The sequence below is a fragment of the Cyprinodon tularosa genome, unplaced genomic scaffold, assembly GCF_016077235.1.
Source record: "Cyprinodon tularosa strain WSP-4 unplaced genomic scaffold, ASM1607723v1 ctg358, whole genome shotgun sequence".
Taxonomy (NCBI): Eukaryota; Metazoa; Chordata; class Actinopteri; order Cyprinodontiformes; family Cyprinodontidae; genus Cyprinodon; species Cyprinodon tularosa.
The window spans coordinates 368,126-392,773 of NW_024039072.1; the positions used below are offsets into that span (position 1 = coordinate 368,126).

The following is a 24,648-nucleotide window of genomic DNA, read 5'->3' on the forward strand; positions in this document are numbered from 1 at the left end:
AGCCTTCAGAACTGTGGCACAGCTTTCTGAATGCAAAGCCTACAGGTACATGTAGATGAGCCCATCATCTCTAAAGGCCGTACGGCTGTGTTGATGAAGCTAATAGACCTGCCTCTTTTTTTGCCCACTGGTAGTTGGAAGAGTCTGGTGAATCACTTTAATGTTTGTTGGTCCGCTGCAAGCGGCTGAATCTTCTCCTCGTCCTTTAACTCCTTGAAATGTGAGTCAGTGCATTTGTGGTGCTGCCAAAGTGCTTTATCCTTATTTTGCAAACGGTGCATCCTGCAAAGTTCATCCAAAGCTTGGTCTTCCTGGGCTTCCAGTAAAACACAGAAAGATTCCAGATCTTTGCTTTCAAAGAAGATGGTTAGTTTTGGGCTATTGGGTTATTATTTTGGGTTATTAGTCATTTTATATAAATTCTGCATCATGGTGAATGGGGATCTTTTGCCCCCATCCCTGGACCTAGTGATTTACAATCACAGATAGGTTGGTTAACCTCTAAATCAGTGTTCAGTACAGCAAATATTATAAGATTTTGTGATACTTTTAAAAATACAAATTGCTCGCTATTTCTAACAATACTAATTAGAGATCCAAAGGGTAAATGCATTCAGTGTACAGCATGTCAACAATCTGATATTGTATATTCATTGCTAATCAATCATGTCCTTAACTTTCCTAGCAACTGATGATGATAATAGTTTTTATAAGTTAAACTAATCAAACTTTGTTATTTTCAGATCAGTTCTTCCTGTTATCTAAAGTTGTAAATAAAAGTATTTTATAAAAAAAAAAAAGAGAAAAAAAAGTTACATCTTGTTTGCTGCAATTAAATTTCACCATAAGTGGTTGGCCTGAAATTTGATGTGTGTTTCTTATCTGGTACAAGCTGATCTAACACTGCTGTCACGTAACAACAAATGTAAAAACCCTTGGTGTCTGCTGGTTTTATTTATACTGCTATTAAATGGTAATTAAACTTATTTAAGGATAATCGATGGTAATTTGGTCTAATCATTAATCTACAACGTGTACAAGTCTAGGACCATAAACAAGTACAAGTCATATTTCTAACAACCTGTACATCCTGGTAGGAGGCGGTTCAAACTTTTACCTTCAAGTTGGTGCCACAGAAAGCTAATGGCAATAATGAGTAAAAACAGAGACTCTGTTGGAAACAAATAGGCCTTTTTCCCTACCTTCCCTCTTTTTTTGTGAAAAGAACAGTTAGGTTGTGCACACGCACTTGCCCATTTTTATCTCTACAAACTTTAATATTATTTTTTTTTTTTGGACCATTTACAATGAAAAGTCCGATTCCTTGTTTATGCACAAAAACTTGGCCAATAAAGTTGAGCTTTTCTAGCAGAGGCTTGATGCCTTGCAGTCAGTTGATCATTGCTGATGATCTCAACTCAAAACATTGTAGTCCTTGTCTCACTTGTTATTCAGCATTCTTAAGAACACGTTCCTCAATGTTGGGCTGCTGCTTTTTGTTTGTCTCCACAGCATGAATTCAGGAAGGAATTTGTCAACTCATTTTACTGGTTGATTAAAATGCCAGATGAACAAAGGGAGTATGGTGGTGAGAAAGACTGCTGCACTGATGTCATTTAAATTGAATCATCTTGCATTTCATAATGTAATTTAGTAATACCTTACGACTTTTGAATGCAGGCATTGTCAAACGCTAAAAGACAACAGCTTTTGGAATCGATATGTTTTGTAATAAGGCTCCACACTATGTTTCAATTTAATTCAATGGTAGCTATCTACCCACATACTATACTTAGTGTGATGGAGACAGCTGATTGCTTCTCTTTACGGAGTGAGATTCAAGTTTTTCCAGAGGTTTGACCTGTTGGACCGTACCTATTGAAGAGAGGAAGAAAAAGAGGGAGTGTTCAACCACATTCCTAAACAGTTTTTTTTTTTAAGAATGCATGTTGTTAGTTCTAAGCCTTTAACTTTTAAATATTAGTTACAAAAGTGGAAGATATCTTTAGCTACATTATCTAATACTTGAATTACATTATATGATCACCTAGATATGAGACATTTGTAGCACTTTCTGCACTTTTTAGCTTTTAGCAACAAAACCTAGGAAAAACCATTACCTGTGTAGGTAAACGACAGGATTTAAGTAAGGACTTCCTCTAATCTTTCTCTCTTGGCAACCTCTAAGTGTCTCTGCTGGGTGTTTTTCTTGTGCAGTTTACCTTTCGTCTCTTAGCAAGGGTCCTCCTAATGTACGTGATGTCCGCTGAAACAGCAGTGCTGGGCATTTGAGAGTCTCTTAGGGAGCTGAAATGTTGTATTTCCAAAGAGAAATCATTAGAAATGTCCTTACAGTAAGGCAACTGATTTTTGTACAGTGGTAACCTGGTCGGCGTGTTCAGTTCCTAGTTGAAGCTTGTCTTCACACACAAAACTTTCAGGATTATTGGCTGTAATGGGTAAGAGTTGTTTACTGCCTTTATCCCTTTTTGCATGTGCTTTATGCTATTTTATCTTGTGGCTTTTTACGCTCTGACAGAGAGGGATGTATGTTCTTCCAGAGGTGCCGCAGGTTTTCTTCTGTTGCACCAGTTCCCCTAAACCTGTTGAAATAGAAAGTCCTGTTACTGACGGCTTATTATACCATATTTATGTACAGCTCAATTTACAACATGTTACTATTTCCAACCCTTTCCCTTATAAACTTTTACCCAGTGTGGGAATAATTACCAATGATAGGTACGTTATTAAGGCAAGGAACGATTCAATACATACCCCCGAAATGCAACATCAAACCAAAAATTGCATTTGTGCAGTACCTTACAATTGCAATATTGCACAGAATTATTTTGAAACCGTTTTGAGTCAATATGTTGCACTTCTGTTGAACTATGTAGGTTAGAGATTTGGCTGGATAATTATTTTATGTTTCCCTTAAATGTATGATGTATCGAGTACCCATATGGCTTTTTCAGTTTAGCTGTCATAAAGAAATATAGGTGCCATTCATTTCGGGCATTTTTGAAGTTTATACACAAGTAGAGCACTCTGGTTGCATGCAAAGTATTTCTTAAAGATTAGCGTCTTGTTGGGATATTATTTATTTTATGTTTATAACTTTATTTCTGTTCAGTTTGTTAAGAAATAAAGTCCCTCATGTTTATTTACAATTACATCACCTGACTGGAGGTAAGGTACGGGACATGTTGACAAGGAGATCAACAAGGAAGTAATAGGCTAAGCCAGTTGGTACCTCCCACTGAAGGTGTGAACATAATGAAAAGTCCCAAAATCAAATGTGAAAAAGATGCAAAAGAAAAAAAAAAGTTAGTTTCTTGAAGGATAAGTTTGGAAAAGTGCCAGAATACGAGTTGATAGATGTGTAAGCAAACATCCTATTATACTATTGATGGCAAAGCTATGTTTATTCTCTACACAGTATAAATCCAAACAACAACGATGGATTACTCTATTGTAATTATCAGAGTGGGGGTGAGAGGGCAGCAGGTTGCTAAACCTGCTAGGCTGCTAAAACCTAGAAGACTAAAGAAATTCAGGGCTCATCAACAATGCATTTACTGTTACTATCATTTAATTTGCATTTATCCTAATGAAACTCTTTTAGCTCATGACATTTTGTTTTTACTTTATAATTTAAAGATTTCATCCCTTGATGCTGAGTCTTTGTTTAGTAGGAACAGGGGTTTGCTTTATTCTTGATGTTCTGATAGGAGACTTTGGGAGGATTCATTAGACCTTAGAGGTGCTGTAGATCAGTCTATTTAATAAACAGTAATTCTAGTGCTTTACTAAGACAGATGGGCTCTCTTAAGTAGCTGTCTCACTTGTGACCATCTAGTTTTCTGGTATGACAAAACACTATTAGGACAGACACTTGGTGTATGTAAGCTTTTTTTACCATAACAGAATAGTTTTGGGATTTTTCTTTGTATAGGTATATAATGTGACCCTGCCTCTTTTAAAGGGCAAAATATCTCTGATGATTTGTTTGATTATAGGAGGTGCCCACTATTCATCTCTGTGTGTAATTGCAATGTTAATTGTAGTGTAAACTTCCTGCAGCTGTTTTCATTCTCAGGCCATGATTATTTAGGATAGCCTCTGCAGGAATAGTCTTAGTGCTACTGTCTCCGCACTATAATTATATAAAATATGAGCTTACTCAATAAGATAAAAAATTGCTTATTTTTTCCATCTAAAAGGGTATCTTGAAGAGCTTGGATAATATCATACTAAAGACTGTTTCAACAACACCAATATCTTCACAACACTAGTCACAAAACAACATTAGGCTCAGCCTTGTACATATAATGTTTATAATGAAAACTGAAAAGTTGCACCATTTTAAAAGTGTGCACTTTCTTAAAAAAAACAAAACTGCAGGATTTAAAAATAGGATGAAGAATGTATTATTTAAAAAGATCTCTCTCTACATTACCATGTAAAGAAAACTAAATCCTCTTCCGTGAGGTAAGTACTGGTACATCCATGGTATGGATGGTATGACTGTATGCTGGCGCCTCTTTAAACAGGGATTGTTTGTATGCTTGTGTTTAAGTTTAAAAAAAAAACATACCGCCTTCTAGTGGTGGGGCAAGGAGGTTACACATTTACATTTTAATGTTTGTACTAGTGTAGTGTGCATGGAGATTGTTGCAAGTAAAAATTCTACTCCTATGCATATATTTGCACACTAGCTCCAACTCTCTCTTTCCTTTTGTGTGGCGCCAAAGATACTTTAAATGCATTACTACCCGGCATGTCCAAAGCCAGTCCTCGAGGGCTACTGTACTGCAAGTTTTAGAGATCTCCCTGCTCCAGAACAGCTGATTTTCATTGCTAGATGATTAACAGGCTTTTTGCTGAACTACAATCATCAGAATTAGCTGTGCTGAAGCAGGGAAACCACTAAAACCTGCAGCGGCCCTCAAGGACCAATTTTCGACATGCCTGAAAGGGATGTCCCTAGATTTAGAAATTAAGTGGCTTGCCCTATCTTAATGCTTTAAATATGCTCAAACTTGACCAATATGTTAGTCTGTAGATACCTTAAGTATTTGGGACAGGGGTGGTCTCATTTCTCCACGGTTGTGGTTGGAAATGATTATGTAGTCGGTGTTGCCATCTTGTTAAAGTGTGTATAAAAAAACAGAACCAGTTTCCTAAATACTTGTAATAATTTCATGTCTCAAGAGCAAATGCTACTGTGTTGTAAGAGGGGTGAGGGGGTGGTGCAGTGGCACATGGTAAGACATGATGGCCCATTTCTTGATTTCCCTTTTGTCCCAGATCCAAACGATCTAAAAAATGTGACTATTAAGTGGTGCAGTCATGCAGGAAGTGATCTCAGATTGGGACAAAGAGTTATGTCATTGTGAGCAGAGGGTTTTTTTGTGAAGTCAACAGTTTTTAAACATTATGTTAGAAGAAAGACAAATTATTTGGGTATCAAGAAGGGGTTTATGTACACTTTTACATTTTCTGATTTTTCTCCTAGTTTTTCCTTGTATGATATGTTCCTTCTTGTCCTATCATTCACTGGATTCCCTAGATTTTAATTAATCGCATTGTCAAACTACAAATGATTGGCTATGAGAATTGAATAGCCCATACATAGGGCTGGGTATTGTTCAAAAATTTTCGGTACCGGTACCAATACCGATACCTTCACTTCGATACCGGTTCCTGAACGATACTTTTTTCGATACCAGTTTTATAATATCAATTCGAAGAAAAAGAAAATTACTCAACATAAAAAAGTACAAATCTTGAGTTTTATTTTAAGCTCTGATTTTTCCATTTACATTTTTCCTCTTACATAAAAAAAAAAAATCAGTGTCTAATATTCACTGTAACATTGTGAGGACCTTTTTACTTAGCAGTTTTACTTTAGAAAAATTACCATGTCTGACAAACAAGCCCGTTGAATGGGATCCTATTGACAGCGCACCGCTGGTATGGGGGGGTCTGAGCGGCTCCGACAGAAAGAATATTGGAAGGCAGGATGAACTGACTGCACTGATTAAGTTTTCAGGTGGATTTTCCCACTTACAAACATAATAAAACTACTTTATTCCCACTGATCACAGCAAATATAGCTGCAAGGCAAATAAAGGATAGAGTAGCTCCGCCCAACGCGCATCAGAGCCACTTTTGCACCGCGCAGCCGGAGCAGCAAAGCTTCTTCAGCCGCGCGTCAGAAGCTGGTACAAGCAGCAAAAAAGGAAGCAGCAGACGTGATTTTGCTTCTCCTGCTGCGTCCAGTTTGAAATTGCAGCATTATTACATTATTACAGCATTACTCCGCTCTGGCTTTGCTCTGCCCACGGGCTGCTGAGAGGAGGATGGTCGCGCTGGTTGCGGTCCGCTCTTCTTGCAGTCAAACACCGAGCAACTTTCTGCTCTTAAATTGCTTACGTCTACTCTACACTATTAGCATCAGTCTTAATAAAGTGAAGCCGCACTTTTGACCTGGGGGGCATTTTAAAGGAGTTCCGCAACGCTCACAACCAGTTCACAACAGATACACATCAACCCTGGCTGTAGGCGTGACCACCTGTGTATTTTTCCTGGATGACGCAATCACGTTAAGTGTTACAGCCAATCACCGAAACTCGGTACCGAAAGACTAGGCATGTTTCGATACTCGGTAGAACCGAAGCATTTCGGTCGGTACCATAAAAGACCCGAAGTTCGGTACCCAGCCCTACCCATACAACAGGTTTGTTGTAGAATTCACACACTGCCTTGGTATTTTCACACTCAAGCTATTTATAATGTGTCTGGACATGACCAACATTTAGCCAATACTCCCGTCTCTTTCTCCAATCAAGACTCTTGATTTATTACCTGAACCTAGTTATAATTAGTGTTGCTCCAATGCCATTTTTTTGGCCCCGATACCGATAACCGATACCTGGCTATGCAGTATTGGCCGATACGATACCATCTGTTTGAAGTTGGTGTGTGTGTGTGTGTGTGTGTGTGTGTGTGTGTGTGTGTGTGTGTGTGTGTGTGTGTGTGTGTGTGTGTGTGTGTGTGTGTGTGTGTGTGTGTGTGTGTGTGTGTGTGTGTGTGTGTGTGTGTGTGTGTGTGTGTGTGTGTGTGTGTGTGTGTGTGTGTGTGTGTGTGTGTATAAGAAGAACTGCATACTACTTGGATGTAAAATAATTTGCCATCATAGCTTTGTCAAGCTGCTGCCTACCTTTGTAAAGCAGGAAAAAGACTTCTACAAAGTAAATCCAGTAGAACTTTTTATTACCCACCTGGAATGGGTGACAATAGTTGAATGACTTGTCTCTCAAAATGGTATTGGTGCCCTATTTGTCGGTACTCGTCGTTACCGATACCACCATTTTAGTGCTGGATCGGGGCCCCCTCCGATACTGGTATCGGTGCAAAACTAGTTATAATCATCTCGTGCAGAGGTTCACAAGCATTTTAGTTGGCAACCACCTAAAATATATAAATACTTAAAATGTATTTATACAGAAATAGTGATCTAGTTATTTCATTTAAAACGTATTTAATTCAATAACTGTGTAATCGATCATTGTGCATGTTTTTATATTTAATGGAACATTTTAATTATTTAATTGAGCATTTCACAATTTGATAGTTTATCTAATATTTGAATCATGTGTAACTCACTTAAATTTAGGGAAAATACTATCCATTCAGGAAAGTTTTACTTAGTTTTAGCTGCCCTGTTCTGTCTTGTCGAGTTCTGCTTTATTTTGAAGATGACACCAAAACAAGTCCAGCGTCCATCACAAACCTTTTATTTCTTGTGTTTACATTCTATCCACTTCCAAGTGCCTAATACAATGGCTCATTGTGCTGCTGTGCATCAGAAGCTGACTAATGGGGAAAGAGGTGGGTGGTGACTGGGTAATAAGCTCACTCATGACCCATGTGAGGAGTTGTGGGTAAAGTGAAATCTGTAAATGAGTGAGCCAATGTGACCTTCTGCTGCCTCCTCTGCTAAGATAAAATATGAGCACATGAGTGCCAGATGTCAGCATGATATAAGTTTTATGTTTAACAGTCATCAAAATAGAGCCAAAAGTTTGAACAGAGTTTTTTATTGTCATTTTTGTTTTTCTGTTGTTGAGAAATTTTAGGCTTTTGTCTTATTTATTTATTTATTTTTTTGGGACAAATACAACTTAAAGCCAAAACGCACTGAATCCAACGATTTTGTGTCTGATCCGACAGAAAACTGTGTCGGACATGATTGTGGCATTTAGTGCTCATTGAAAGTCAATAGGGATGATCACACCAACACGATTTTAGACAAGGGGGCTTGCGTAGCTCCTACTGAGCTGCAATTTCATGGGTCTGACAGGAAGAGAGACGCCTTTTACAAAGTAAAACATCAGCTTTGGGGGAAAATACAAAATGAAATATTTTTATTGTAGAGGGGAAGAGTCAGCTTTGGTCGAACATTGCGTATATAGTAAGCGGGACAGACTCGTGCAAAAACAATGAATGAAACATTAAGAGAAATAATACTTTACCCACGATAAGATTTCAGAAGGACAGAAAACAGATATAGTAAAATAGTGTTCCTCTTTGAGCCCAGCAAAAACCAAATAACCAGGGGAAGACAGAACAGGTAAGTGCTGCGTATCTCACCTCTTTATGAAAAGCAGAAATTCTCTGAGAATCACCTCTCACTGCCGTAGTCCCAATATATACATCACCGCGCAGTGTTTTTTTCTGGATTTCATTTATTTAGACGTAGATATCATTATTTTGTTAATATAGACATATGAACATTGTCTATCTGAAATGCTGCATGACAATTTAAAGTGCTTTACATGAGAAGAAAAGGCAAAGTACCCTGCAGTGGTGTAAAGGCAACACATGTAATTTAAGAGGATAAAAAGGAAAAAAGGAAATTATATTAAAGATAAAATAATTGGAAACAAAAGGGAATGCTACACACATTTAACCTAAACAAAAACATTTGAATGGATAGAAGAAAGGAATTTCTGTAAATTTTTGTGATTTCTTTTTTTTTAAAGTGAAAGTTCACTTTCTGTAAAGATGAATCATGCTCTCCTGGCACTGCTGTACTGCAATGAATAGGAATATTTGAATACTAACCGTCTCAAACTTCTAGAGCAACAGCTCTGCCTTTTTCCTTTGAATGTCTATGCTGTTATCACCTCTACAGGTCTGACAGAGTATGTATTTGCTGTAATTATGTAAATTATAGGAGTGTTTTTCTTGCCCCCTCATTGCACCATCATTTTGTGCTGTTGTCAGCATTTTGTTGATTGATATTTTTGGTAAAAATCGGTGTACTTAAACATTGATGAAGGAATTTAAATGGATTAATTAAGACATTGTTCTCTAGGGTTATACTTTTTGTGGTTCACCTGACAATTGTGCCAAAGATCAAAGATGCACAATTCTAGACAAGAATTAGATCCTTTTTTTCTTTTTTTTTCTTTTTTGCATTTTTTTACAATGATACTATATTTTAAATTTCAATTTTTTTTTTCAATTTTCTTATGTTTTATTTTTTTTAATAAAGCATACTTAAAAATAACAGATCAAACGGTAAAAAAAGAACAACGGTAACAAAAATTGCAGATCTAATGATTTTAGTATCTTATAGGGGATATAAGGCTGAGGTAGGTCATTACAGAAACAGAAGTGAAAGTCCACTAAGGTATTTAAAGGTCAATTGGAAAATTTTACAATTCTATCACATGAGTCATAGGGAACCAGTGAAAACAGGGCGAGTCTACAGCTGAGCTGCTTTTGAAGAAGCTGAAAACCTGAAAGGGAGACCTCCCTAACCCATCCAATCCAGACTCTTTGTTATAAAGGCAAGAAATGTTTTCCCCAAATCAGGTCTGTTTCACACAGAGTTAAGCTTAGATCCCTGCTATAGCTTAAGAACACCAAGGTTCAATGAAAGAACGCAAGCAGTAGAGTTAGAGGTGAAAATTACTTCATATAAATTAAGAAAAAAAGTAAAAATACAGGTGCTGGTCATAAAATTAGAATATCATGAAAAAGTAGATTGATTTCAGTAATTCCATTTAAAAAGTGAAACTTGTATATTATATTCATACATTACATACAAACTCATATATTTCAGATGTTTATTTTGTTTAATTTTGATGATTACAAATGACAACAAATGAAAATCTCAAATTCATCATATCAGAAAATTAGAATATTACTGAAGACCAATAAAAACAAAGGATTTATAGAAATGTTGGCCAACTGAAAAGTATGAACATGAAAAGTATGAGCATGTACAGCACTCAGTATTTAGTTGGGCCTCCTTTGGCCTGTATTACTGCAGCAATGCGGCGTGGCATGGAGTCGATCAGTCTGTGGCACTGCTCAGGTGTTATGATAGCCCAGGTTGCTCTAATAGTGGCTTTTAGCTCTTCTGAATTGTTGGGTCTGGTGTATTGCATCTTCTTCTTCACAATACCCCATAGATTTTCTATGGGGTTAAGGTCAGGAGAGTTTGCTGGCCAATTAAGAACAGGGATACCATGGTCCTTCAACCAGGTACTGGTAGCTTTGGCACTGTGTGCAGGTGCCAAGTCCTGTTGGAAAATGAAATCTGCATCTCCAAAAAGTTGGTCAGCTGCAGGAAGCATGAAGTGCTCTAAAACTTCCTGGTATGTGGCTGCGTTGACCCTGGACCTCAGAAAACACAATGGACCAACACCAGCAGATGACATGGCACCCCAAACCATCACTGACTGTGGAAACTTTACACTGGACTTCAAGCAACGTGGATGAAGTGCCTCTCTTCTTTTCCTCCAGACTCTGGGACCTTGATTTCCAAAGGAAATGCAAAATTTACTTTCATCAGAGAACATGACTTTGGACCACTCACCAGCAGTCCAGTCCTGTTTCTCTTTAGCCCAGGCAAGACGCTTCTGACGCTGTCTGTGGTTCAAGAGTGGCTTGACACAAGGAATGCGACAGCAGAAACCCATGTCTTTCATACGTCTGTGTGTGGTGGTTCTTGAAGCACTCACTCCAGCTGCAGTCCACTCTTTGTGAATCTCCCCCACATTTTTGAATGGGTTTTGTTTCACAGTCCTCTCCAGGGTGCGGTTATCTCTCTTGCTTGTACACTTTTTTCGACCACATCTTTTCCTTCCCTTCGCCTCTCTATTAATGTGCTTGGACACTGAGCTCTGTGAACAGCCAGCCTCTTTAGCGATGACCTTTTGTGTCTTGCCCTCCTTGTGCAAGGTGTCGATGGTCGTCTTTTGGACAACTGTCAAGTCAGCAGTCTTCCCCATGATTGTGTAGCCTATAGAACTAGACTGAAAGACCATTTAAAGGCTTTTGCAGGTGGTTTGAGTTAATTAGCTGATTAGAGTGTGGCACCAGGGGCCATCAATTTTGAACCTTTTCACAATATTCTAATTTTCTGATATGATGAATTTGAGATTTTCATTTGTTGTCATTTGTAATCATCAAAATTAAACAAAATAAACATCTGAAATATATGAGTTTGTATGTAATGTATGAATATAATATACAAGTTTCACTTTTTAAATGGAATTACTGAAATCAATCTACTTTTTCATGATATTCTAATTTTATGACCAGCACCTGTAAGCCTCTCACAGTGGACATGCACCTACAATGACCATTTCAGAACCCTTCTGATCCCTTCTAAGTTGGAGAACTTGCAAAATAGCAGGGTGTTCAAATGCCTTCTCACATATACAGCAGTTTAATTGTTGAGTAATGTTGCACAATCTCATTTAAGTTCATGTGATTGTGAGGGTACATGTGCTCTATATAACTATAATTATAGTGGATAGAAAAGGTTTACAACCTAATTTGTCTTGTAATCACAGAAAAGGCATAAGTAGGTTCATGATTTTGGTTATAGCAACCAGTGACAAGTACTAAGATTCATTAAAATATGTCAACTTTTCTTTTGATTATCTTTACAAACATTTCACCACTTATTGAGGTTAAAATGTTTTTTTGTTTTACAGACTGACCCTGTGGGAGTAGTGAAATGACCAGCCAGTATCCCAGCCATGGAGAGAGATCCCCAGATAAAAAGCCAGCTACTGTGGCTCCTAAGCTCCATGTCCAGCAATCGCCATCAAAGGAGGCCATTACCATCCACTTCTCAGCTTTCGGGAAGGAAGAAGATGAAGAGGAAGAAGGTCTGTTTATTACAGCCTCCTCTACAGCCTCAGCTCCTCTGGACGGCTCAAATATTGTGACTGCTCTGGAAGCGAGTGAGGAAATGTTTGAAGGGGAACCCCTTGACTCTGCATCTCCTACCAGGTTTTCGCCCAGTTCAAGTAATCACTCTAACCGTTCACCACAAACCCTTTCTTCAACTGTTCCTGAACACAAGGCCTCAACTGCCAACTCTTCTCCCATAAAATCTCTGAGCTTTCCCTCCACATTAGGTTTGGTAAAGGCACTACCCCCAGATGATGGCGCCTCCTCTGCTCCGACCATAAGACATAGGCAACTTATGAAAAGTCTCGTCAAATCCTTGTCATCAGATACATCCCAGGACTCATCCTCTTCTTCATCATCCTACCGTCTTCCAGAGTCTCGCCTTAACCTGCAAGTCTTAAAGCAGTTTGCACAATCAAGAATGCAGTCTGCTTCCATGGCATCAATTAGCGATTCTAAAACTGCCCCCTCCTCACCGTTGACTTCGCAAGAGAACCGAAGTTTCTTTAAAGTCTCTGAGGTCGAAGCACGATTTGAGGATACCAAGCGGCGTCTCACTGAAGCTATTTCTGAACCATTGCAGCTTCTCAGTAAGATCATAGATGAGAAGAGCGCTAGCAGCATTTATCGGCCTAAGGGGCTCTCATCCAGTGCCACAGAACTCTCTACGCTCACTTCTCTGAATGGTAACCAGGAGAGCAACAACAACTACTGCATCAAAGAAGAAGGGGGTGAAGATGAGGCAGAAAGCCCCAACAGCTGGACCGCGGTTGGAGCCGAATCACCAGCTGGCCCCTGTTCCAACACTAAAAGCCCCAACAATCTATCCTTACTTTCCATGTCTGCCCTCGCTAAATTGGACGAGGAAGACTTTTGCATTTTGAACAATGAGGACTTTGAATCTTGCACTGACACAGAGGGTGAAGGTATTGAAGGATCTAACAACACTCTACCACTAAGTAGTTGTTCAGACCCAAGCTGTGATGATGAATATGAAGGTTTTGAGTCAGCACCTGATGTCCCACACTATACTCTCGCCGTCCTGACGTTTCTACTTTATACATGCTTTGTTTTACCACTTCCAAGCTACGTGGGGGGAGTACTACTTGGGATTGGACTCGGGTTCTTTCTAGCCATCGGTATTGTTTGGCTCACGGGGCCAAAACGCTCTGGAGGGGATGTGAAATATTCCAGAAATCACAGAGAGCTGTGGAATGTCACCAAGATGGATGTTAAAGAGCCTGAGTCCTATAAGGTCAGTCAGCTTTACTCTTTGTTTTGCATATTTGATGTCAAATATTCAGAAGAGGTTTGTTTTTTTAGATAGTTTTTAATACATAAACTATTCTTATTTACCACAGTTTATCTTGAAATGCAACATGAATGTACACTCACCGGCCACTTTATTAGGTACCCCATGCTAGTAACGGGTTGGACCCCCTTTTGCCTTCAGAACTGCCTCAATTCTTGGTGGCATAGATTCAACAAGGTGCTGGAAGCATTCCTCAGGGAGTTTGGTCCATATTGACATGATGGCCTCACACAGTTGCCGCAGATTTGTCGGCTGCACATCCATGATGCGAATCTCCCGTTCCACCGCATCCCAAAGATGCTCTATTGGATTGAGATCTGGTGACTGTGGAGGCCATTTGAGTACAGTGAACTCATTGTCATGTTCAAGAAACCAGTCTGAGATGATTCCAGCTTTATGACATGGCGCATTATCCTGCTGAAAGTAGCCATCAGAAGTTGGGTACATTGTGGTCATAAAGGGATGGACATGGTCAGCAACAATACTCAGGTAGGCTGTGGCGTTGCAACGATGCTCAATTGGTACCAAGGGGCCCAAAGAGTGCCAAGAAAATATTCCCCACACCATGACACCACCACCACCAGCCTGAACCGTTGATACAAGGCAGGATGGATCCATGCTTTCATGTTGTAGACGCCAAATTCTGACCCTACCATCCGAATGTCCCAGCAGAAATCGAGACTCATCAGACCAGGCAACGTTTTTCCAATCTTCTATTGTCCAATTTCGATGAGCTTGTGCAAATTGTAGCCTCAGTTTCCTGTTCTTAGCTGAAAGGAGTGGCACCCGGTTTGGTCTTCTGCTGCTGTAGCCCATCTGCCTCAAAGTTCCACGTACTGTGCGTTCAGAGATGCTCTTCTGCCCACCTTGGTTGTAACGGGTGGTTATTTGAGTCACTGTTGCCCTTATATCAGCTCCAACCAGTCTGGCCATTCTCCTCTGACCTCTGGCATCAACAAGGCATTTCCGCCCACAGAACTGCCGCTCACTGGATGTTTTTTCTTTTTCGGACCATTCTCTGTAAACCCTAGAGATGGTTGTACGTGAAAATCCCAGTAGATCAGCAGTTTCTGAAATACTCAGACCAGCCCTTCTGGCACCAACAATCATGCCACGTTCAAAGTCACTCAAATCACCTTTCTTCCCCAAACTGATGCTGGGTTTGAACTGCAGGAGATTGTCTTGACCATGTCTACATGCCTAAATGCACTGAGTTGCCGCCATGTGATTGGCTGCTTAGAAATTAAGTGTTAACGAGCAGTTGGACAGGTGTACCTAATAAAGTGGCCGTTGATTGTATATATAAATGGCTTTTCTTTAAATTTTCTGTCTAAAATTTTTTTTTGGTCTCATTTTTTATGACTATAATTTAGAAAAAGTTTTATGACTGTAGCTATTGCTGCTGTTATACCTTGTTTTAATGTTGTAAGGCAACAGATGATCATTTTATTTTTTTAAAGGTTATTTAAAAATATCTTTTAAAATAAGAAATGTACGCAATGTCCCAATAATACGTCCAAATAACCCCCCTTTTGTTGAGGACAGTTGAAGTAAAAAAATTTTTTTGAATTTCAGATTTCAGCACCAATATGGTGGAGTGGCGCCTTATTTAGGTGAAAGTCATATGTTTTTTCTCTCAGGGTTGGATGAATGAGATCTCAAACTATGACCCAGAAACTTACCACGCCACACTGACTCACTCTGTGTTCGTCCGCCTGGAGGGTTCCATCATTCGTCTTTCCAAACCCAACCACAACATCGCCCGCCGTGCCTCACACAACGAACCAAAGTCTGACATGAGCTTTGTCAGTCAGAAGATTTATGACCTCAGCAATAGCAAGGTATGCTCTCGCACTACTGTTTTGCCATATTTATCAAAACATAATCTAAAGCACCACTGAAAAGAACCTGCAAAAAAGATACTTATCACCATTAGTCACACAAAAAATATTCTACTGCTTGAAAAAGGCAAGAAATGTTTAATTGACAAGTCTATTTTACCCACAATCTTTTATCAGGTCTGTTTAGTGCCTCAAAATCTTGCCAGGAAGAGAGTGTGGAACAAAAAGTACCCAATCTGCATCGAACTTGGCAGACAAGATGACTTCATGTCAAAGGCAGAAGATGAAAGGTCTGAAGCCAGTGAGTCGTCGACTTCTGAGCTTAATGGTGAAAGAACCAGTGCGGCACAGGACCGACGGTCCTCTGTGACCAGAAGAGACCGGACCATCTTCTTGTTTGGGCGGACTGGGAGGGAGAAAGAGGAATGGTTCCAGCGGTTTCTGTCAGCCTCTAATGTCAGAGCTGATCTGAAGCAAGTTCCCTGTTTTGGAACCAGTAAAAAAGGTAGATGATAGATTTCTTGAAACACTGTCCTATATTTATGGGTTTATACCAGTTTAAATTGAGATCCATGTAAGATTAAATAAAAATGGGAATTTTCCTTTGCCACAGCCTCTCACAGCCGCAGCAGCAGCCGCAGTAGTCTTGATGAAGTCCTGGCACCACCGCTCAAATCAAGAGACTCAACGACCTCCTTGATGACAGCAGGCAGTGCCAAAAACAAGCTGCCATTAGACTATAGTGTGTACATGGCCTCCGTAATGCCAAAAAATCAAGCGGTTGGTCTCCCATCTTCCAGCTCTTCTCAGAGTCTACAGAGCACCCCCGGAGCTGATAAAAAGGTAGAATACCTTTACGGTTTATAATATGGGAACATTCTGTCTTTCTGAAGCTATAAACTGATCACCTCATCTGGATGTGTGCCCGTATGAGCTAAAAGTATAATTGAATGCATCATATTTAACCTTTTAAACTGCTGTTGATGGGAACTCTACGTTTAGCTTCAGAACAGCACTACAGCTCAGGCGCAGCCCAGGGGAGAGGAGGAGGAATCTGTTGCCTGGGTGAACGCGGCTCTCGGCAGGCTCTTCTGGGACTTCCTGACCGAGCCCTACTGGGTTGAAGAAGTCTCCAAGAAAATTCAGATGAAGCTCAGCAAGATTCGAGTGAGTGTAACGACCAATTCCAGGCCTTTGTTCTTGAATAACAAGAAAACCCTTTCTTCACATTTTAATGCCCCATTTTGAACCAAGCTAGTTCTCTACAGCACAGGCGGATGGCTAAATACATGCAGTTGGACCCATGTTTCCAACTATTAAGCTGAGTGCAGTCATGCAGTGAAATTCTTTTGCTGTTCTGTTTGTTGGCTGAGCAGTATCTCTCGTGTCCACTCTTTATACTTTTTTAAATCTAGTTGTACTTTAAAAATCAGTTGGTGCCTCTAAGTGACTATTTCCTCAGACTGGCTGTGTGCTTGTGTCTCTTTCAGCTGCCTTACTTTATGAATGAGCTCACCCTGACAGAACTGGACATGGGGACAAGCACCCCCAGAATCCATCAAGCATCTGCACCTTATATTGACTGTCGAGGCAAGAGACACACACAACACAACACAACAAAAATCTATGCATCTGAGATGCATAGATTTTTGTTCTTCATTTTTATCAATTTAAAGCTGAATTTGGTTGCTGTGCTTTTGAAAGAACCTTTTTTACTTATTGATCTAAAGTGTTTTCTCAGATGTACTGTCAAAGTCAAAGTCAAAAGTCCAAAGTCAAAGTCAAAAAGCCTTAATTGTCATTATATACTGTGACAGATACAATGAGATTTGGGACTTCCATAACAGCTACCGTGAAATAAAAATAAAAATAAAAAATATATAAAAAATATATAGATATATTAAAAGGAAAGGAAATGTAAACAGTTACGAAAAATATATATAAATATATTAAAAGGAAATGTAAACAGTGAAAAGGAAATGTAAACAGTGAAAAGGAAATGTAAACAGTGAAAAGGAAATGTAAACAGTGAAAAGGAAATGTAAACAGTACTGGCACAGATTGTGGGGGGGGGGATAGTGCAAAACAGGTGTAAAGTGACCGACAGTGCAGGTCGGAGTTGAGGGGGGGCAATGGCTTGGGGAATAATGCAAACCAGGTGAAAAGTGTCCGTCAGTGCAGGTCGGAGTTAAGGGCGGCAATGGCTCGGGGGAAGAAACTGTTCTTGAGTCTGTTTGTCCTGATCCTCATTTGCCTGTAGCGCCTTCCAGAGGGCAACAGGTCAAACAGGGTGGAGCCAGGGTGGGAGCTGTCCTTGGAGATGGCCCTGGCTCTGCTGAGGCACCGGGTGGAGTAAATGTCTGCCAGGGAGGGGAGAGGGCGACCGATAATCCTCTGCGCTGCCTTTATCACCCTCTGCAGCCTCTCCCTGTCGGCAGCGGTGGAGCTGCCGAACCATACTATGATGCAGTAGGTCAGCAAGCTCTCGATGGAGGAGCGGTAGAAGGCCAGCAGCAGATCAGAGTTGAGGTTATACCTTCTGAGGATTCTCAGGAAGTGTAACCTTTGCCGGGCCTTCTTGATGATGGTGGTGATGTTCTCTGACCAGGTGATGCGGTCAGAGATGTGGACGCCGAGGTATTTGACGCGGTGAACCCTCTCCACCTGCTCGCCGTTGATGAAGAGGGGAGCTGGCTCAGGGCTGTGCCTCCTGAAGTCTATGATGAGCTCGTTGGTTTTCTTGGTGTTCAGAGTCAGATTGTTCTCTGAGCACCAATCAGCCAGCTTCAGGACCTCCTCTCTGTAGGCGGCCTCGTCGCCCCTGGAGATGAGACCGACCACAGCGGTATCGTCGGCGTACTTGATGATCCGGTTGTGGTTGTGGATCGGTCTACTGAACTAGGCATAAGCAGAACACTGACAGTGGGGCAAGGATATTCATACTAGTCCAATCCAAGTTAAAATGTAGCTTCACCAACTTCACAAGAAAGGCTTATTGTGGATGGTATATTCACAAATCAGTTGGTCCCATTCTTATTGGTATCAAATGTTGAAATAGTTCAACATTTGGCAAAGGAAAACTGCAGAGGCACTCCCCCTCATTCAGCTGCTGACTTGATGGGTTTGTCTGTTTAACTTATCAAGATGTCAGATTTAGCAGAGTGTATCACAGAGTTAGGTTTCACTCTGAAATCATGCCATTAGAGCAGTGATCCACTGCAGCATGCCAGAATTAAAACTTTATTTTATCCCTGCATGGGTGTCCCTTCGTGAACTAGAACATTATTGAAAAGTTAATTTAGTTTTTCACTGATTGAAACACATTGATTGTACACAGAAGAATGTTTTCAAGCTTTAATTCTCCTAATTATAATTATTTTCCACCTACACATAATAAAATGCGACATTTCATGATAATCCATCAGATCAATAAACATTTTTAATGGAAAAGTGTGTTCAAAGGGTACTTTTGATCTGATGAATTATCCTATTTAGAGCACATATTATAACTTTACATAATTTGCAGAGAGAATGATTATTTTTACAGTAAGCAACAGGAAGCTGTGGTCTCCTTGACAGAACTGGAGCCGATGTGATTTAGAATCAACCTGAAGTCTGTGTGCACGAACCTGAGGTTTGACTTGGCTGTCAGGTTTCATCAGAGCTACATCATAACAAACTATGAGAAAAGCAAACTTAAAACTGATATGGATAAAAGAAAAATAACCTAAAGACTCCCCCAGAAACACAATTAATTTATAAAAAAGTAGCTTCAGCAAATCAAGCTGATAAACAGACATTTTTTTCACTAAAATAAATTATTTCTTAGAAAAGGAACATATATTAATGGAGAGCTAACAACACCTCAACAGTCAGTTGTCAGAGACAGGCATTGAGTCTCACTTTTAAAACAGTCAATATTTAGTACGTACCAGTCGAGCAAAACAAGTTTTGAAACTCCCTCTGTGTTTATCAGGCCGTCGGGTCAGAGTGTCATGGTTCTTATTTGTGTTAAAAGTACAAACGATTGTCCGATCTAAGATTGCCATCACATCGTCACTGACCAACAGAACGCTGGCAAAGGGCAGCATTAAAGTATTAGAAGATTCATATGGCTGCAAAGGCTACAGTAAGGATGTTGAAAGTGATGCTGTGATTGATTACAGAAATGTTACATAGGGAGTGCTTTTAGGGTGCAGCATAGATTAGCCTTTAGCGCATAACCAGGCTGGATGTCTGCATCATAAGTTGAAATTAACCCACCATGTAGAGCTAATTTGGGGCTTGGATTTTTTCTAAAATGGTACAAATGTTGATGATTAGTTTTGTTTAATATGGTTGCAAACCTTGTAAAATGCAGTGCATCACATTTAGTAGTTAATGGAGCATTCAGATGTGGAGCCTAGCTTTGCATCCTTTTTGTCATCATTATACAGTCTGTCCCTTAATTGCCTTTACATTGGCTGTTGTCTTCCCTGTTTTTCCCTCTGCTGTGGATTTTCTTTTCATCCTCTTTATGTGAATATTCTCTCCTCACATCTCAGTTTTCACTCTTCTACTCGGCGCCATGAGTCACTGCCTCATTTTTATCACCATAGCTCTCATATAACCCTTTAATGAGAGCAGGAGTTGATTGCATCCCTACCCAGATAGCAAAAGCTTTTACTTATTTACCAAAACAGTTTGACTTGAAAGACCGTTAGACCGTTTCTCAGACACCACCCACAGAGTGTCCATTTCTACTTCTAAAAAATGACTCTTTACACATTTGAATGAAGCTCACTAAAGGCTTTTTGATGCTCATCCTCATGAATGTCTCTTTCTGCAGTTGAACCTTCAGTTTAACAATCAGTTCGCATGAGCTGCAAAATCCTCAAACAAAACAAAACTGTTATTTTTAAAATAAATCAAAATGGCAGAAGTGCTTCTTTTCTCAGCACATCTTATGTTGGTCTTTTGTTTTTCTTGTAAGCTCATTCCTGGAACAAGATCACTGATTACAGTGGATCAATGAACCTTGTGATCATTTCTCTTTCTCATCAGTTTTTTTCTTTTAACTCAATCTACATATTGAACTGCACCCCTTGTAAAACCTCTCCTCTCTCAACATGACGTAGTGTCTTATTTTATAAGTTTTGTGGGTTTTTTTCTTCCTTTTTTTTCTTTAATTATTTTCTCATCTGAGTGCATATTTTTAGTCGTTTCTTTCCAGAACCATGTAAGAGAACGCCCTTGATGCAGCAAGCTGGTCTCTGTGCCATGCAACCCTCCCCCACTAACCTGATAGTCAGACAAGACTCAGCGGTCTGTGCAGAACCTACTTGTTCATCCTGCCTGACTGCTTTAAGGACTTTCTTTTTCTTTTTATACACACTGCTTTGCAAGTTCTAATTTGAGTTTACTTCAGGCTTTGATTTTTTGTTCCTTTTAACTTTCCTTTCCTCTTTGCGCTGTTCTCACCTCTGACTGCTATTATATGGCTCACCCCAGTTGACGTCATTGCCACAGAAAAGTTTATTTATTTTTGGTTATTAGCTATAAGTCCATTCTCCACAGCTCTAAAGCACTTAAGGTGTATTAATTTACAATAAATGTATTAATCCTGCATTTCATCTATATTAAATAGCTATAGGTTTAAGCCCTCATAACCAGTAAGTGGTCGTATTCCATTTAACTTGCTTGTTCAGAATGAAAGCAGCAACCTCTGTGTGACCTTGGTGCACATTTGCTTCCTTAAGTTGGCAGCAATGCTCAGAAGCTTGAAGAAGTTTATCAGCTTAATCAGTGAGCTACTATTTTTATGCATTGCCTGTTGTAGCTTGAATGAGAAACTTATAGAACAATTATCTAAATATTATATACATTTTCAGTGTAACTAACAATTTTGATCTGCACCGATTAGATGTTCTGTGCATGTATTGTTTTTGAGGAATTCATAATTTTGATGTTGTAGTTGTAGGTATGATCTTTCATTTTGCATATAAAAATATGCCTTGGCTGTTTAACTTTATCCAGTTAAATTACCCAGTCTTCAAGCTATTGTTAGCTGTGACATCTAATTAAATTGCCTTATTTATGATGCATAAAGTTATGAAACAGCCATGTATGTCTTTTTTGCTTTTTCTGGAATTTAAATTCAGAGTTTGCTGCCATCAAGTGGAAGAAACAGGAACTATAAACATTTATAGGGCGCCTCATACTGTACCTTAGCACTGTACACTTTTTTTTTTGTCAATAAAAGGCTCAAAGAAACTGACATAATCTTGTGATACTGTGAGAGAAATTCAGCCTGTGAAATGTTCGGACATCGTCACAGTTTAAATTCACATTTCTGGGGCGTAAGGTATACTAGGCTATATGGTACAGCTCCACTAGGGAAGGAAAGGAGCACTTTTTCTTTTAAGCCGTAGAGGGACTGAAATATCCTCCCCTCACCCTGCAGCCGCAACAAGTGACCTCCACCATCAGGTATCAACATCGATATATTTAGCTTGATCAGTGACTTCCTCACCACCACATCCTAGGAGGTGAGAATAGAAAATCTTGCATCTGCCCCACTCATCCTAACCACTACGACACCACAAGGTTGCGTTCTCAACCCTGCCCTTTGCAGCTTATTCTCACACACTTTTTTGCTATTGATAGAATAAACATGGTTGTCACGTTTGTATCTAACAATGATAAGACACTAGAAAGAACAGGCCCACAATCTGACAGTGTTGCTCCAAGTACAGTTTTGACTGAACACCTGCAAGTCCAAAGAGCTCATAGTGGACTAAAGGAGGTCCAGAAGGACTTGACACACTCCATTCTGCATACATGGGGAGGTGAGTGTGTGGACGGCATAAAGTTTCTGGGCAGACACATTTCATCTGACCTCTGCTGCAATAGGAACACCTACCCGGGGGAGAAGAACAATATCAATTCTTTCTTCCCAACTGAAATTGACTTGTCTCTGTCCACAGCTTCACAAACTTTCATGGAGTCACAATTGAAAGCATCCTATGTCTCAGTGTGGCTGTCTGGCATGAGAGCTGCAGAGCACAGGAGAGAAAGGACAGACGGCACAAGGGGATTGGGAAGTGTAGTCTACTAGACATTTGACTCGTTTAGGCGGCTGTTCAGGAATCTTTCTTCAGAAATAAATAGACCCAGAAACAGCGTCTTTCCCAAAACTGTGAAGACAGTCGTACCCCTCCTTGCAGAATTTAACATACCCTGCTGATAAATTCAACAAACCACTGGCCCATAGACTGTTTCTACTCAAGCTGCACTTGAGAGATAAATCAGTAATACCTAAGTATTGTCCATGTATTTCGTTTTCTACTTCATGTGCATTTTTTAAATTTGCAACTCGGTAGACTTGACCAAAGCATTTTGCACTGCATTCAGTCTTTTACTCATTCACTCACACACTGATGGTGGCAAACTACATTTTAGCCACCGCTGTCCTGGGGCTCACTGACGGATGTAAAGCTGCCGTACACTGGCGCCACTTTCACCCCAGTGGCTCGGATTTTAACATGTGTCAAAACTTCATTATGTTTACATGATGATGATATACTTTTTTCCCTCTGCGACAGTGGTTTTATTACAAAATACAAATAAATAAATGGTGCATAGGGGGTACATACAGTGCGTCCACATATATATTCCCTTATTTATCAGGATTATTATACAGGGTTATTGCACAGGATATTAAATTGTAAATGTACATTAGATATTGCACAGGTTATTGCCGTTATAGTGTGGGATTGTAGCGTCTGATGAGAGCAGGGGTGAATGACCTGTGGTAGCGCTCTTTTTTTACAAACGGTGTAAAAGTCTTTCACTAAAGGAGCTGCTTAGCTCCTCTACAGTCTGGTGCATGGGGTGAAAGGTGTTGTCCATAATTCCTCCACTGAGTCCGGAGTGCAGCCCAGGACAGAAATGGCCCTTCTTACCAGCTTATTCTGTCCTGCCCTGCGCTGCCTGGGGCCCAGCAGATGAAAGCGTAGAGGAGGCCACCACAGAGTTAAAGAAGGTTTTAAGCAGGGCCTGCTCATTCCAAAGGACCTCATCCTCCTCAGGAGGTGGAGTGGGCTCTGGCACCTCTTGTACAGGGCATTGGTGTTATGAGTCCAGTCCAGTTTATTCTTGACGTGAACACCCACATATTTGACACTTTTTCTTTTAGGAAATAAGGCCCAAAAAAATAATATCATTACTAAAAGTCTTATTAGTTTTGCTTTCCTTTTTGGTTTCCTTTCCATTTTAGTCATTCTCCTCATTTACATGGACAAAAGTAATCTAAATAAATGTCCTAAACATGTGTGCTGTATGTATTTCTGTCTAAATCTTGATCTGATTCATCAGGTGTGGTTTATGCTGATTGACAATCAAACTGCATGTGTGCAAATGTTTGACAGGATAAAGTAAGTCTGAATGAGGCACGCTGACCTCAGTGCATGTATGCACCATGCATCAACATGCCATATCTGTTCCTTGTCTGGCTAATCGATCTGGCTAGCTGTTATCAGAATATTCAGATTGGCTGACTCATACTTAGTCTGAGTGACCGTTTTATTGCAACTACTAATGATTATGTAATCAAGCTGTTATTTGTGTTGTTTTAACCAGAATACGTTTTAATCTGATTGTGAAATTTTGTGTGTAATCAAGGCTAATGATACGTTTTAACCTCTGTTTTCTTTTACCCTTTCCTATCTTTTTCTTTCCGTTCTGAGATATTGCTTCATCTATTTATTTTCTCTTTGCTTACTTTAATATTCCTTGTTTCTTCTCCTTCTCTCCTCCACAGACAGCTGCTGCCAAGCCATAGAATAAGCTTAGAGTTCAGTGTAATAACTGAATTTGGAGGACATTTTATTGGAAGTTAGATTTGGTTAAATGTTGTCATGTGATTTCATTTAGCTTTAGTCACTGGAGCTGCCAAAGTCTGCACAATATACTGTATAATAGGTGCTATACTTTACCAACGATTTAAGCCAAATGAACTTGGCTAATTAAATGAGAGAGATATACCTCATTCCCCTAGGCAGAGGTGTCAGATGTAGTCACATTCTTTACATAAGTAAAAGTCGCACACTTGTGTTAAAAAATAAAAAGACCTTTACAAAGTAAAAGTACCGAATAAACTCCTTTACCTAAATGAATAAGAAGATATTGCTGGCTACTTTAGACCTTTTTAAAACATCAAACACATCACAATAACAATGAAATGTATTTATTTTTATTTCTAAATGGGACTGCATTGGCATTGTTCTGGTT

General features: G+C 39.7%; 1 protein-coding gene across 6 annotated transcripts in view; it reads left to right on the top strand.

The window, feature by feature from the left end:
* Nucleotides 1–24,648, top strand: part of LOC119790205 (testis-expressed protein 2-like) — a 51,882-nt gene that overhangs the window by 20,153 nt on the left and 7,081 nt on the right. For 5 of the 6 annotated variants that reach the window (XM_038295641.1, XM_038295644.1, XM_038295645.1 and 2 more), the window contains 6 exons: nt 12,024–13,480; nt 15,178–15,378; nt 15,556–15,883; nt 15,992–16,221; nt 16,381–16,545; nt 16,869–16,968. In XM_038295641.1, coding sequence (XP_038151569.1) covers nt 12,047–13,480; nt 15,178–15,378; nt 15,556–15,883; nt 15,992–16,221; nt 16,381–16,545; nt 16,869–16,968 — 2,458 coding nt within the window. In that variant the 5' untranslated portion in view covers nt 12,024–12,046. Of the gene's footprint in view, nt 1–2,223; nt 2,460–12,023; nt 13,481–15,177; nt 15,379–15,555; nt 15,884–15,991; nt 16,222–16,380; nt 16,546–16,868; nt 16,969–24,648 lie in introns of those variants that run through there. The other variant, XM_038295643.1, reaches the window with a different exon arrangement.